This window comes from Lathamus discolor, chromosome 23 (genome assembly GCF_037157495.1).
Source record: "Lathamus discolor isolate bLatDis1 chromosome 23, bLatDis1.hap1, whole genome shotgun sequence".
In the NCBI taxonomy this organism is placed as follows: Eukaryota; Metazoa; Chordata; class Aves; order Psittaciformes; family Psittacidae; genus Lathamus; species Lathamus discolor.
The window spans coordinates 2,584,884-2,597,759 of NC_088906.1; the positions used below are offsets into that span (position 1 = coordinate 2,584,884).

A 12,876-nucleotide genomic window follows, 5' to 3' on the forward strand; every position below is an offset into this window, starting at 1 on the left:
TGGGGTGGTACTGGGGGTGTGGGGGGGGGGGTCCGTACCAACAGGCCCTTTCTGGTTGGTGAAGAGCAGAGTGCGGTTGCTGCCGTCCATGTTGGCCACGCTGATGTTGTCCCCGTCTGTCCAGTAAATCTTCCTGTTCCAGTGAGGGAACATTGAGCACAGTGGCCCCCATGCAGCTCTGCTGCCTGCCCCCCCCAGCCCTCCTTGCCCTCCATCCCTCTCCCCTCTCACTGCAGAGCCCTGCAGCATCCCCACTGGTGCTGGACCGGTGCAGCCAGGCTGGCGTGCACAGGAACACAGCTTCTGCTGCTGACAACCCCGCACAGCCCCCGGCTCCTCTCACACACCTCCTACACGCTCTGACACATCGGGAGAGCATCCTGCTCCCTGCACCTCCACACGCGTGTGCACACGTGTGCCTGCGCTTACACCTCCTCCTGCGCCCACAGCCCTGGCCTGACCCCCCCCCCAAGTCTGCAGCACCACTTACCCCTGCAGGGGGTGAACCACCAGGCAATGAGGCTTGTCCAGCCCCTGGATCACTGCGTTCTTGAAGGAGCCATCCAGCCGAGCCACGTTGATCTGCTTCTTGTTGGCATCGTAGCTGGTCCAGAAGAGGTTTCTAGAAACCCAATCCACGGAGAGGCCGTGGGCATTGGGCAGGTCTGAAAGGGAACGGAGAAAGGAGACTTGTTAGCAGTGAGCACGGGGCTGGGATGCTGCTCAGATGAAGAGAAAGGGCCGATCCCATTGAGCCAAAGCCTCTGCCCTGCTCTGATGGGGCGATGCTCATCCGCACCCACCCGCAGAGACGACGGTCTCCACACCGGTGCCGTTGATGAAGGCTCTCTTGATGGTCTGGGTGCGGACATCAGACCAGTAAATGCGCTGCTCCAGAGCATCGTAGTCCACCACGGTGACGTTGTCGATGTCAGGCACCGTGAAGGAGATGATGTAGTTGTAATAGGGGTTGTCGATGTCCACGCCGCGGATCTCCATCTGCCGTGCGTACAGCAGGAACTTCTTGAACTCTGGCGACGAGGACAAGAGGGGTGGTTGTGGGACGTGGTCTGCAGGGGAGCTCCAAAGCACCCACACCCCCCTCCTCACCCCATGGTGGCCTGGACAGACCCTTACCATAGCAGGTCACGTTGTCCTTGTCCAGCTTCATGAGGTGGGGACAGGCACAGGACAACGTGCGGTTGTAGTTGATGAGGCAGAGGTGGGAACACGGCCCTTTGCCCCCATTGGCTTCACAGGGATTGGGAGCTGCAAAGGGGGTAAGACTCAGCGATGTCCCTATTCCATGGGGCCCTAAAGAGCTGCAGAACCCCCCCGACCTCAGCCTGCCCCATGGAGGAGCTTGGACCGCTCAGCATCATCACCCCAGAACACCCCTTTTGCTCTCCCCACTCTCCCCACAGCCCATCCCCTTGCCTGTGCCCCCCCCCAGGGCTCACCCAGGGGCTGCCGGGAGGGGTGATAGACCTGCAGGTCGAAAGGCTGTGTGTTGGTCCTCTGCACCACCGTCACGTTGTGCCCCGTCCACTTGTTGGCCTTGGCCAGCGTGTTGGTGCGCCAGTCGGTCCAGTAGACCTCCCCTCCGTACAGGGTGACGGCGAAGGGATGCGACAGGTACTCGTGTCCCCGCAGCACCTCGATGTGCCCCGTCCCATCGTATAGGGCGGAATAGATGGCGTCTGACCTGTGCACAGCAGAGCCAAGCACAGGTCTGTAACCCCAAAGGGTTGAAGCAGCCGCCTCCTCGGCTCTGTTTAATGCTGCGGAGGAGGAGGAGGATTTACACCAGTGATGAGAGCCCCCGCAGAGGAGAAAACCCAGAGCAAAGGCTGGGACGTGCTGCAGACACAAACAGACCCCACAGAGCAAAGCCTTCTGCTCCCAGCCCAGCAGTCAAATGGCAGCACAACACAGGAGCAATGGGGAAGGAGCTGTGAGGGCCGGGCCCCAGAGGGGACGGGAGCTGTGGGGCACTGCCCTGGTCCTACCTGGCGTCAATCCAGAGGATGCGCTTCTCCAGGTAGTCCACAGTGAGCCCATTGGGCCACCCTCCAGAGCCCGTCTCCTTGTGGATGGTGCGCCGGCCCGCGCCGCTCATGGAGGCAGCCTCAATGCGGGGCAGGCTGGCATCCCAGTCTGTCCAGAACAGGATCCTGCAGGGAACAGCGAGCAGGGACTGTCAGCACAGGGCCGAGCTCTGCTCCCGAGCCTCCGGTGGGATGTGCGCCCAAGCCTGGCCTCACACCACAACGATGCTTGCCCTGGGGACCGAGGGCCGCTCCTGCCTTACCCATAGCGAGGGTCCAGGGCGATGGCGCGGGGATGCTCGATGTCCCCAGCCAGCAGCGTGGTGCGCATGGTGCCGTCCAGCTTGGCCACCTCGATCTGGTCCAGGTTGCTCTCCACCCAGTAGATGTTGCCGGCGATCCAGTCCACAGCCAGCCCCTCTGGGGTGGCCAGCCCGTACTGTATGACCACCTCGAAGCTGGTCAGAGCTGTGGGGCACAGCACCAGGCAGGATCAGGTTGGGGCCTCTCCCCCCACCACTGTCACACCCCGCTCCTGAACAGCTCCATAGGGGTCTGCTTCATCCCCAAATGGGGCCTGAACCCCAAAGGGCTCAGCCCCACATCCGCGGTCCTGGCTGGGCTCTTGCTGCCCCAGTGCAGGCATCCCCTCCCATTGCTCTGCAGCACTGATGGGGAGGGGGCCTGGCTTTGTGCTCGCAGCTGCTGGGCTGCAATTACCATGGGGGAAGTGCTGGGAATTCTAATTAACTCCTACATAATGAGCAGCTTCAGAGAGCACAACAGGACCGCTACAGGGGCTGTGGACTCCAGTAGCTGCACCATTGCAGGGTGCCAAGGAGTCATGGACAGCAGCCAATCCCAACCTGCATCCCTGCCCTCCCATCCATCTGGTCCCCACCAGCTTCCTCCATGCCCCCCCCAGCTACGCACCCCCATTCTCGAGCAGTTTTCCCCTGTAGATCTTGTCCTCCACCACGTCGGTCCAGTACAGCGAGCTCTGGTTGAGGTGGAAGTCCAGGGCGATGGTGTTGCGCAGCCCGGGGACCAGGACGCTGTAGTCACCGCGGTGCAGGTCAATCCTGCGGATCTCGTGGCGGTTCGAGAAGATGATGAACGGCTTGAAGGGGTCTGGGGGAGCAGGGAAGGGTCAGAAGCAGGGCACGGACCCTGTCTCCTGGTCCCAGCTCCATCTACTGCCCTGCACGGTAAAGGGATGCTCGTGCCAGGCGCAGACAGAGAAGGGTCTGCTCTCCCCCAGGACCTGATGCTGCTGCCTTGAAGAGCAAGGGGAGGACACCCCCATCCCCTGCATCCCCCCTGCACGCACCCAGGCTGCGGCAGCTCTCTCCATCAGGCTCCAGCATCCAGCCCTCGTAGCAGGAGCACTTGACGTTGTACTTGTCCTGCTCGCACTTCTGGCTGCACTTGAGGTGCTTGGCACAGTAGCTCTGGATCTGGCAGGTCTTGTTGTCCGAGCCCAGCTCCATCCCCAGCGGACAGGAGCAGACGATGCCCTCGCCCGGGGCCACGGTGCAGTTGTGGCTGCAGCCGCCGTTGTTGAGGGAGCACTGGTCTATGGGGAGAGGATGCGCTCGTCAGGTCCCTGTTGGGGAGCCCCAGTGCCGCAGCGCCCGGCTCCGCACCCACTCACCGCAGAGCTCGCCCTCATCGGAGCCGTCCCCGCAGTCGTCGGAGCCGTCGCAGAGCTTCTCGGGGGGCAGGCAGATGGAGGTGTTGTTGGCACAGGTATGGGAGGGGGGTTTGCACACCAGCGACTCGCAGTTCTCCTCGTCCGAGTTGTCCTCGCAGTCGCTGTCCCCGTCGCAGACCCAGGCCTTGCTGATGCAGCGGGCTGCCAAGGGGCACAGAGGCAGGGGTGATGTTGTTTAGAACCATAGCATGGTTTGGGTTAGAAAGGACCTTAAAGCTCATCCAGTTCCAAACCCTTGCCACGGGCAGGGACACCTCACACTAGAGCAGGATGCTCCAAGCCGCATCCAACCTGGCCTTGAACACTGCCACGGATGGAGCATATAGCACTCTCTGGGCAAACTGTGCACCAGTGCATCACCACCCTTACAGTAAAGAACTTCTTCCTTATCTCCAACTTGAACTTCCCCTGTTTCAGTTCAAACCCATCACCCCTTGTCCCATCACTGCAGTCCCCGCTGAAGACAAAGCACACTGAGCTGGTGCCCCTCCACTACTACCCCTGTCCCCATTGAGGCCGGCCCAGACGGCGGCAGTGATTTCCCCCCATCCCATGTGCCCCCACCTGAGTCCTTGCAGCCAAACTTGACATTGGGGTCGCAGGCATGGGTGACCCCCTCGCAGTTCTTCTCATCGCTGGAGTCCATGCAGTCCGTGTCGCCATCGCAGCGCCAGCGCATGGGGATGCAGAGCCCGTCCAGCCGGCACTGGAACTCATCAGTGTGGCAGCCCCCGGGTGGGCGCGTGGCTATGGGGGGGGGACACATACACCCACTCACTGCTTTTGCCCCCCAGGAGCTGCAAACTGGAGGGGGGGGTCAGGCATTGAAAGCATTGGGGGCACCCGGAGATGCAGGAGTGGGATATGTGGGTGGGCAGAGGATGCTGCACAACTCCCTCCCTGGAAGCGCTTAGGCAGGATGACAGCAGAGCTGATGCGGCACCTGGTCCATCCCCATGGGACTCACCCTGGTTGGTGCAGTTGGCGTGAGTCTCGTCGCTGTAGTCCCCACAGTCGTTGTCCCCATCGCAGGTCCAGTGCACGGGGATGCAGCGCCCGCTGTTGCACTTGAACTGGTTGCTGGAGCAGGAGTGGCTGCAGCCCGCCTCGTCGCTGTTATCCCCACAGTCATTGTCTGCAGAGGGAAAAGGGAGCAGGAACGGGCTCAGAGGGTGCTCAGGAGGGAGGGTTGGTGGAGGCACAGCAGGAGGGAGGAAGGCAGAGACCCCCCTCCTGCCCCAGGAGGCAGCCAGGGGAAGCGGGGGGAACAGCAGGGATGGGGATGGACCACACCGACAGACAGGACATGGGGTGATGGGCAGCCCCTCGGTGCTGGACCCCCATCAGAGAGGTCCCGGCCCCCCACCTCCCACCACAGCACCAGCGGAGCACATAGAAAATGAGACACAGAAACTGCATAGATCAGCCATGTACCTGGGGGGGCACCAGCAGCACGGGGACGGCTCTGCTCCACGGGGGAGCGGAGCTGGGTGATGGTGCTCTCCTGTACGGAGCGCATCCATGGGGAGGTGGGGCTGGAACGGCCAATTGGGGGGGTTTCTCTTGCCTGGAGGAACCCCCATCACCCTCTGATGGGCAAGAGGGGGCTTTAGTCTGATAGTGCTGGACTATGGCAATGCGGCCCCTCTGCCTGCCCCGCACAAGGCAAGGGACTGGCCTGGCTTATTGGGGTTCTGCTCCATGGCAGATGCCTTGCATGGGCTTGGAAAAGAGCCTTTGCCTCACGATGCCTCTCCCTCCCCTGCACTGGAGAGCTTGTGATGGGCACGGGGGTGATGGCACTGGTGATGCTGTCGTAGCTTCACCATCCCCAGCTCCAGCAGCTTTGCTCCCTGGTACCCAGTACAGGGGCATCACCAGTGTCTGGAGCAGCAGCCCATGGAGGGGTCAGGTTTGGGGGTTGCTTGGGGCCAGGTTGGGGGGGTTCTGGTGCATGTTGATCTATGCACTAACCGGTAGGCTTTGGACAGTTCTTTTCGTCAGAGCCATCCCCACAATCTTTTTCTGAAACACAGAACCAACCAAGACAGGAGAGTGGGCACGATGACAAAGGAAACACCAACAGCACACGCACAGAGGGCTGGCCCCAGACCAGCGCTGACACCGGGACATGAACACTGACATGGAAGAGGGACACACACAGAGGGGCTGCACAGGCACCCGAGCGGCCCGGGCAGGCGAGAGCAGACGCAGGTGCCCGGTGGGATGCTCCACGCATTGGTTCCTACGGCTGCCAGCACTGGGGGGGTCCCTGCGGTGGCTCGGAGCTGGGGCTGCCCATGCAGCTCCCTGCTGACCCCCGGCACCAGCAGCTCTGAATGGTTCTCACCTGCTCCGGAGCCATCGATTAAACCTAAGGAGGCAGAGCTGCTGGAATAAACCTGTGGGGAGGGAAAGCAGCCTCGGGGCAAACCCTCCCTCCCCGCCTGGCCTTGGAAGCAGATGTGAGGCCAGATGTGAGCTCACTGGGAGACCTCTCCTGCCTTCCCTGGGGCTACAGGCTCTGGCTGAGCAGCACAGGCTGCTCCACACTCATCCCAAACACTGGGGCAGAGCCTTGGCCACTTCACAAAGAACACCAAGATCTGCTGCACTGATCCCTGCCAGGCTGCGCCTGCGGCACCCAAGGAAAACGAGCATGGATGCGGGATGCGGATCCAGCTTCAATTAATGCCTCCTCCCTGCAGGGCATGGGCTCTGCTGTTCAAATGGCCCCTGCAGGACCAGGGCTGGCACCCCTGCGTCTGGTCTCGCCGTGCCCTCGGCCGCAGTGGGGCCGTGGTTCCTCACCGTTATCACACCGCCAGTTGATGTTGATGCAGCGCCCATTGTTGCAGGTGAACTGAGTCAAGGGGAAGCAGGTCGGGTAGGCTGCGGAGGAGGCAGAAGCACCATCAGTGTGTGTGTGTGTGTGTGTGCGTGTGTGTGACCCCTGCATCCCAGCCCTCACGTTCCCAAAGGATGCTCACCGCACGAGGCGGACTCATCGGAGCGGTCCCCGCAGTCATCGTCCAGGTCACACGTCCAGGAGATGGGGATGCAGCGCCCACTGGCACAGGAGAACTGGTTGGGGGAGCAGGTCCGAGCTGGTCCAAGGAAGAGAGACAGAGCTTCAGGAGCTTTGCAAGGGGAAAGGGGGGAACAACACCCCCTGCGAGGCAAAACTGGCTGCAAAGCGGGCAGCACGCAGAGAACACACTGTGTTCAATGGAGGCTGCGGACCAGCACATCAACGTGAGCTCTCCTGCTGCTCCCTAAGGATGAGGCAGGCTCCTCACCCGAGCACGTGGAGTTGGACTCGTCCTCGTTGTTCCCGCAGTCGTTGTCCCCATCGCAGAGCCAGCGGTTGGGGATGCAGCGGTTGTTCTTGCATTTGAAGCGGTCAGAGGGGCACGTGTGCTGGTCTGCAGGGGGGACACAAGCTCAGGACCTGCCTTTCATCCTCCCCCCCCCCATTCCCCTCCACATCTGCTGGCAAGAAAAACTGCGGCAGAAAAAGGCAGGGATGCAGGGACCCTCATCGGCGTTTCCTTCCTCAACTGCTTGAGCCTGCTCCCGTCTTAGAGGTCCTGGCTGCCCGGCCCCACATCTTAACCCAAACCCCACTGCCCCGGGAGCACACAACCCACGCCCCCCCCCACGCAGGAGGCAGCTACGCACGGCAGAGCTCCGGGGCCTCATCGCTGTTGTCCAAGCAGTCGTTGTCCCCATCACACTTCCAGCGCTCCTGGATGCAGCGGTTGTTCTTGCAGGCGAACTCCCCGGGCTGGCACTGCGGAGGGGGGATGTAGGACGGGTTGGCTGGCAAGGGAAAAGCAAAGGGAAGGGATGATGTTAACCCAGGGCAGGGCAGCAGCAAGGACAGTCCTGTGTCCCCAGGCTGGCAGCCCCGAGAGGCACCGGTGCCCATGCACACGATGGAGGAGGCACCCGCACAGCTTCACCCCTCTGCTTTAAGCACGGCCCTGCCCAGAACCCAACCCTCCCCTTCGCTGGCAGCATCCTGCACGGAGATGCCACCACAGATCTCTGCCCGCTCGCATCCTACCCTGGCAGGTCACAGTGTCCGTCCCCAGGATCTGGTCCTCAGCACAGGCACACTGCCGGCCCCGCGGCGTGGCCAGGCACAAGCTGCTGCAGCCCCCGTTGTTGACACGGCACTTGTTGGAGCCCACTGCGGAGGCAAAGCAGGGGTGAGAAGGGGGCTCCAGTCCTAACAGAGCTCCTAACCCTAACCCTAACCGTAACCCTACCCCCAGGACTCCTTCAACAGGCTGCGCAATTTAGAACTCAGTTCATCACGCGAGGCAGCAGGGACCCCTCAGGCTGAACCAGCCAGGAAGGGAAGGGAAGGAAGGAGAGAAAAGGCAGGAGGGGCAGGGGATGAGGGATGGTGATGGACATACAGGCAGGGATACGGACAAAAGGAAGCAAAAAGGGGTGGGGGGCTGCTTAGGTGGGGCAGCCCCCAGTCTCCAGCCCCCCATCTCCTCATGTGGGGCAGGTCCCCACAGCACCAGGCAGATGGTGAGGAGCCCAAAGATAAATGCCCCATCCCTGGCAGTGTTCAAGGCCAGGTTGGATGGGGTTTGGAGCAACCTGCTCTAGTGTGAGCTCTAGTGTGAGCTCTGCAGGGGCTGGAACTGGATGAGCTTTAGGTCCTTTCCAACCCAACCCATTCCCTGGCTCTGCGTGGCCCCAGCACCTTGCTGCTGCTGCGCGTCGTACATCCGGATCTCGAAGATGGGTGGGCGCTCGTTGCGCAGCAGGCTCACCACCTTGGAGGCCTGGTCCAGGCGGTAGATGCTGCCGCTGCGGTACTCGGTCCAGAAGAGGAAGTTGCTGTAGTGGCACAGCCCGAAGGCGTGATTCAGCTCCGGTCCCTCGTACACGATCTGTAGGGGCAGGAGATGGAGGGGCTCGACATTAGCTGGGACCCCACATGGTGGGACAGGGTAAGGGGATAGGAGGATACAAGCAGCAGGGGAGCATGGATGCAGTGGATGCATTCGGGTCATCATCACGGCCCCAGTGCCTGAGAGCCTCCACTTGCCTTCCGCTCGGTGCCGTTGAGATAGACCATCTCGATGCGGTCATAGAAAGCATCCACCCAGTAAAGGATCTTGGCTGGGATGTCCAGGCTCAGCCCATTGGGCCACAGGACAGTCTTGGAGGTGATGAAGACGTTGCGGTTGGAACCATCCATCCAGGCTCTCTCGATCTTGCCCCTCTTGCTGTCCTTAGGATCCTCCTCCCAGTCCGTCCAGTACATCCACCTACCACAGACACGAAGCTGTTCTAGATGCAGACCCAGAGCCCAGCCCACCACCGGTCAGAGCGGACCCTCTGCGGAGGGGTTCTGTGCCCATAGATGGGTCCCAGCCCAATGCAACAGCCCAACAGCCCTCCCAGGCACCCGCACCCATTCAGGGGGTCCACCACGATGGCACGGGGATGGGTCATCTTCCCCTCAATCAGCGTCTTCCGTGTCTGGGCAGCCTTCTCCAGCCGAGCCACGCTGATGGTCTTCTTGGGGCCATCATCCGTCCAGTACAGGTTGTTCCCCATCCAGTCCACAGCGATCCCTTCCACATTATGGATGCCTTTGGGGGAGAAGCAGGAATGGGCGCCCATCACCAGGGTGAGAAGCGGAACCAACAGCCCCCTATGATTAACTCCCATTCGGCACCACCGGATCTCAACTCAAAGCAACAGGGCTGACAGATCCCCCCTCCAGCTCCAGTGCAAGCAGCTCTCCCAGAGGTACAGCAGCCACAGGGAACTGGGCTGGATAAAGCCCCATATGGGAGCATCCTTGGCTGGTTTGCCCCAAGGCAACACAAATGTACTCAGCTGCGGCAGCATGGGGATGGAGCAGCCGCCACACTGACCCCCAAGGACTACGTGGATCCCTATCCCTCCCATCTGACCTGATGGGGAAGGGGACATCCAGGGACAGGGGTCCCTCTCCCACCTCTGCTGGGGCGTGTGCTTGGTACCTGTCTCTCTATAGCAGTCTCCAGCTAAACCCAAACAGCAGCTTCAAACCAGAGCTGGGCAGGAGCGCTGCCACTACACAGGAGGCAATGCCCTGATGGCCGCTGCTACCAGCTCCTGGGGTCTGGGCACGCTGGGGAGGGGCCCTCAGCCACGCACCGTCCTTCAGGATGGTCTCTCGCTCCGTGCCGTCGATCTTCTGCCGCCCGATGAGGTAGCTGGTGGTGTCAGCGAAGTAGATGAAGCCCGTCTCAGCATGGAAGTCCAGCGCACGGGGGTTCATGAGGTTCTCGATGGGGATCATGTGCTCGTCCGGCACCTTGGCCCCCATGTCCATCCCGCGGATGATGCCCGGACGCCCCTTCCCATATACCAGGAAGAGCTCGTGCTCGGGCTCTGCAGGGAGATGGGGAAAGCCATCACCACCAGCCCGGCGTGGGCCTGCAGGGACCACAGAGCCCGGCAGGCAGCCCATAGCTTAGGCCAGGAAGGAAAGGGATGCTCGGAGGGAAGGAACTGCAGAGCTCTGCTTGCCCGCCAGGACTCACTTTTGCAGGACTTCCCATCGCTGCCCAGGCTGAAGCCGGAGCGGCACCGGCAGGTCCGGCTCTTGTGGCTGTTCCCTAGGAGGCAGATATCGGAGCAGCCTCCCGGCTTGCCAAACTGGTCGGGCTCGCAGGCATGGCTCCTCACTGCAACACAGAGCATCACGGATGGGTCCTGCCCAGCCCCGGGGAGCACCCGTGGGTAGGGGACACTGCTCTGCAACCGCTGCGATGTGCAAATGGTCGCATGGATGGGGTGGCTCTTCCCCCCTTGAGCTCCCAACCAGGAGCTGAGCATCGCCAAGGCCAGAGATGGGAAAGGACCTGCGCAAGGTGAAGGATGCAGGAGGTGCAGCCTGTCCCCATCCCCACCCAGCCAGCCCTTGGGACCCAAGCAGCTGCTGTCACCCAGGCTGGGCTCCTACCTGTGGGCTGGCGCCGTTGGTGGTAGATGTGCAGCGCTCCCCCCTTGTCCACCCGCGTCACCACTTGGTACTCGGTGCTGTTGAAGCGGTTGACGCGGATGACGCTGGTTTTCTGCTGGGCGTTGGCGTTGTCAGAGTTGGTGGCATAGAGGTAGTTCTCGAAGACGGTCAGCCCATAGAGGTGCTCGATCTGGGAGGCACCCAGAGGGAATGATGGAGGAGACACGTGCAAAGCCCCTCATCCTGCCCTATGGCCCATGCCCTGCCTCCTCAGGCCAAGCTCAGGCATAGAATCATGGAATGGTTTGGGTTGGAAAGGCCCTTAAAGTCATCCAGTTCCAACCCTCCTGCATGGGGTTGGAACCTCAACCTAGACCATGTCACCCGAGGCCATCCAACTTGGCCTTGAACACTGCCAGGGATGGAGCATTCACAACCTCTCTGTTCAACCCATTCCAGCACCTCACCACCCTCACAATAAAGAACTTCTTCCTTATATCTAACCTAAATATCTACTGGACGTGCCCCCAGGCACACTCCATTGTCAGACCCCAACCTCCCCCTGGCCCCACTCACCAGGATGCCCTGGATGATGGTATGTCTGTTCTTGCCCTCATAGTCCACCACCTCAATATAGTCGAGGTAAGCATCAGCCCAGTACACCAGCCGGTTCACCAGGTCCAAGGTGATGCCGTGCGGGAAGACGATCTTGCTGTCCACCAGCTTGGTGCGGTTCTGCCCGTCCATGTCGCAGCGTTCCACCTTGGGGATCTGCCCGTAGTCGGTGAAGAACACTTTGCTGTGTGAGAAGGGCAAATACAGGAGCTCAGAGCCTGGATGTCACGTTCAGAGAGGGAGGATGCCCCACGTACACGGCCTGTGGACACAGGCACCGTCCTTATACAAGGCCAGGGTCTCCCTCCAGGCTGCTATATGATATGCATTTATAAAACCCACTTTGGGTTTCCTGCTCGATAACATCATCTCTCTTCACCCAGGCAAGGATAAGAGCACCCATCTGGAAAGCAGCAGGAGAGGGGGAGATGTCCCCGTTGCTGCTCCCGTGATTCAGCATCCCAGCTTCCCCACGTGGGATTCTGCAGAGGGGAGCCGTCATCTGACCACAGCACAAGGGGAGCTGCTCAACCCATGCAAGGATCCGACTGTTTCGGTTCCTGAAAGCGAAGCTGTAACCACGCAGCCACAGGATGGAAGCAGCAGCTTGACCTGGTCCATCCCCTCGTAAGCTGGGAACCGCTTCTCCATCAGCATCCCTGCTACCCCTGGATGCAGCAGCTTGACCTGGTCCATCCCCTTGTAAGCTGGGAGTCACTTATCCATCAGCATCCCTGCTACCCCTGGATGCAGCAGCTTGACCTGGTCCATCCCCTTGTAAGCTGGGAGCCGCTTCTCCATCAGCATCCCTGCTACCCCTGGAAGCAGCAGCTTGACCTGGTCCATCCCCTCGTAAGCTGGGAGCCACTTCTATATGAGCATCCCTGCTACCCCTGGATACAGCAGCTTGACCTGGTCCATCCCCTTGTAAGCTGGGAGTCACTTCTCCATCAGCATCCCTGCTACCCCTGGATGCAGCAGCCGGACCCCCCTGACCCGCTCCACCTCCCCACGCTGATGGTGCAGGTCCAGGCAGCAACACTGAGCCCTCCCACCCTCAAGCACATCCCTTACCCCATCGCTGGGTCCAGTGCTATTCCCTTGGGGTTGTAGAGCTCCAGGTCCAGCAGCGTGACGCAGGTGACCCCGTTCTTGTTGCAGACAAAGATCCTGTCGTCGATGTCGTCCACGAAGTAGAAGTTGCCCGTGAGCCAGTCAATGGCCATCTGCTCCACGTCTAGGCCATGGGAGGAGAGGAGAGGTTAGGGAGGGAGGGAGACAGGAGCCCCATGCGTGGTCTCCAAGCCCACCAGGACCCACAAACACAGTGGAGGAGCAAGGTCGCATGAGCCCCAAAGGAGCTGTGATGGGGACGCACAAGGGACCTGCCCTCTCCTCCCTAGGGGGAATGAAAGCATCCCATGGGAATGCCATCTGGAGCAGGGCGCTCTGCAGGGTGGGCACTGGAGGAGGCTGAGCAGCACAGAAGGGAGATGCCATGGAGGTCTGTC

At 61.2% G+C, this 12,876-nt stretch overlaps 1 protein-coding gene across 1 annotated transcript in view; it reads right to left on the reverse strand.

The window, feature by feature from the left end:
* LRP1 (LDL receptor related protein 1) overlaps positions 1-12,876 on the reverse strand; it is a 65,175-nt gene that overhangs the window by 23,031 nt on the left and 29,268 nt on the right. The window contains exons 7-31 of the mRNA XM_065659493.1: positions 12,440-12,602; positions 11,327-11,549; positions 10,751-10,940; positions 10,329-10,472; positions 9,940-10,176; positions 9,206-9,386; positions 8,837-9,059; positions 8,489-8,678; positions 7,832-7,957; positions 7,444-7,584; positions 7,062-7,187; positions 6,753-6,869; positions 6,574-6,654; positions 4,730-4,897; positions 4,327-4,509; positions 3,703-3,903; positions 3,379-3,624; positions 2,982-3,179; positions 2,312-2,516; positions 2,010-2,174; positions 1,461-1,705; positions 1,138-1,269; positions 804-1,031; positions 491-665; positions 39-133 (exon numbers count right to left, since the gene is read on the reverse strand). Of these exons, the coding sequence (XP_065515565.1) occupies positions 39-133; positions 491-665; positions 804-1,031; positions 1,138-1,269; positions 1,461-1,705; positions 2,010-2,174; positions 2,312-2,516; positions 2,982-3,179; positions 3,379-3,624; positions 3,703-3,903; positions 4,327-4,509; positions 4,730-4,897; positions 6,574-6,654; positions 6,753-6,869; positions 7,062-7,187; positions 7,444-7,584; positions 7,832-7,957; positions 8,489-8,678; positions 8,837-9,059; positions 9,206-9,386; positions 9,940-10,176; positions 10,329-10,472; positions 10,751-10,940; positions 11,327-11,549; positions 12,440-12,602 (4,383 nt within the window). The remainder of the gene's footprint in view (positions 1-38; positions 134-490; positions 666-803; positions 1,032-1,137; positions 1,270-1,460; positions 1,706-2,009; positions 2,175-2,311; positions 2,517-2,981; positions 3,180-3,378; positions 3,625-3,702; positions 3,904-4,326; positions 4,510-4,729; positions 4,898-6,573; positions 6,655-6,752; positions 6,870-7,061; positions 7,188-7,443; positions 7,585-7,831; positions 7,958-8,488; positions 8,679-8,836; positions 9,060-9,205; positions 9,387-9,939; positions 10,177-10,328; positions 10,473-10,750; positions 10,941-11,326; positions 11,550-12,439; positions 12,603-12,876) is intronic.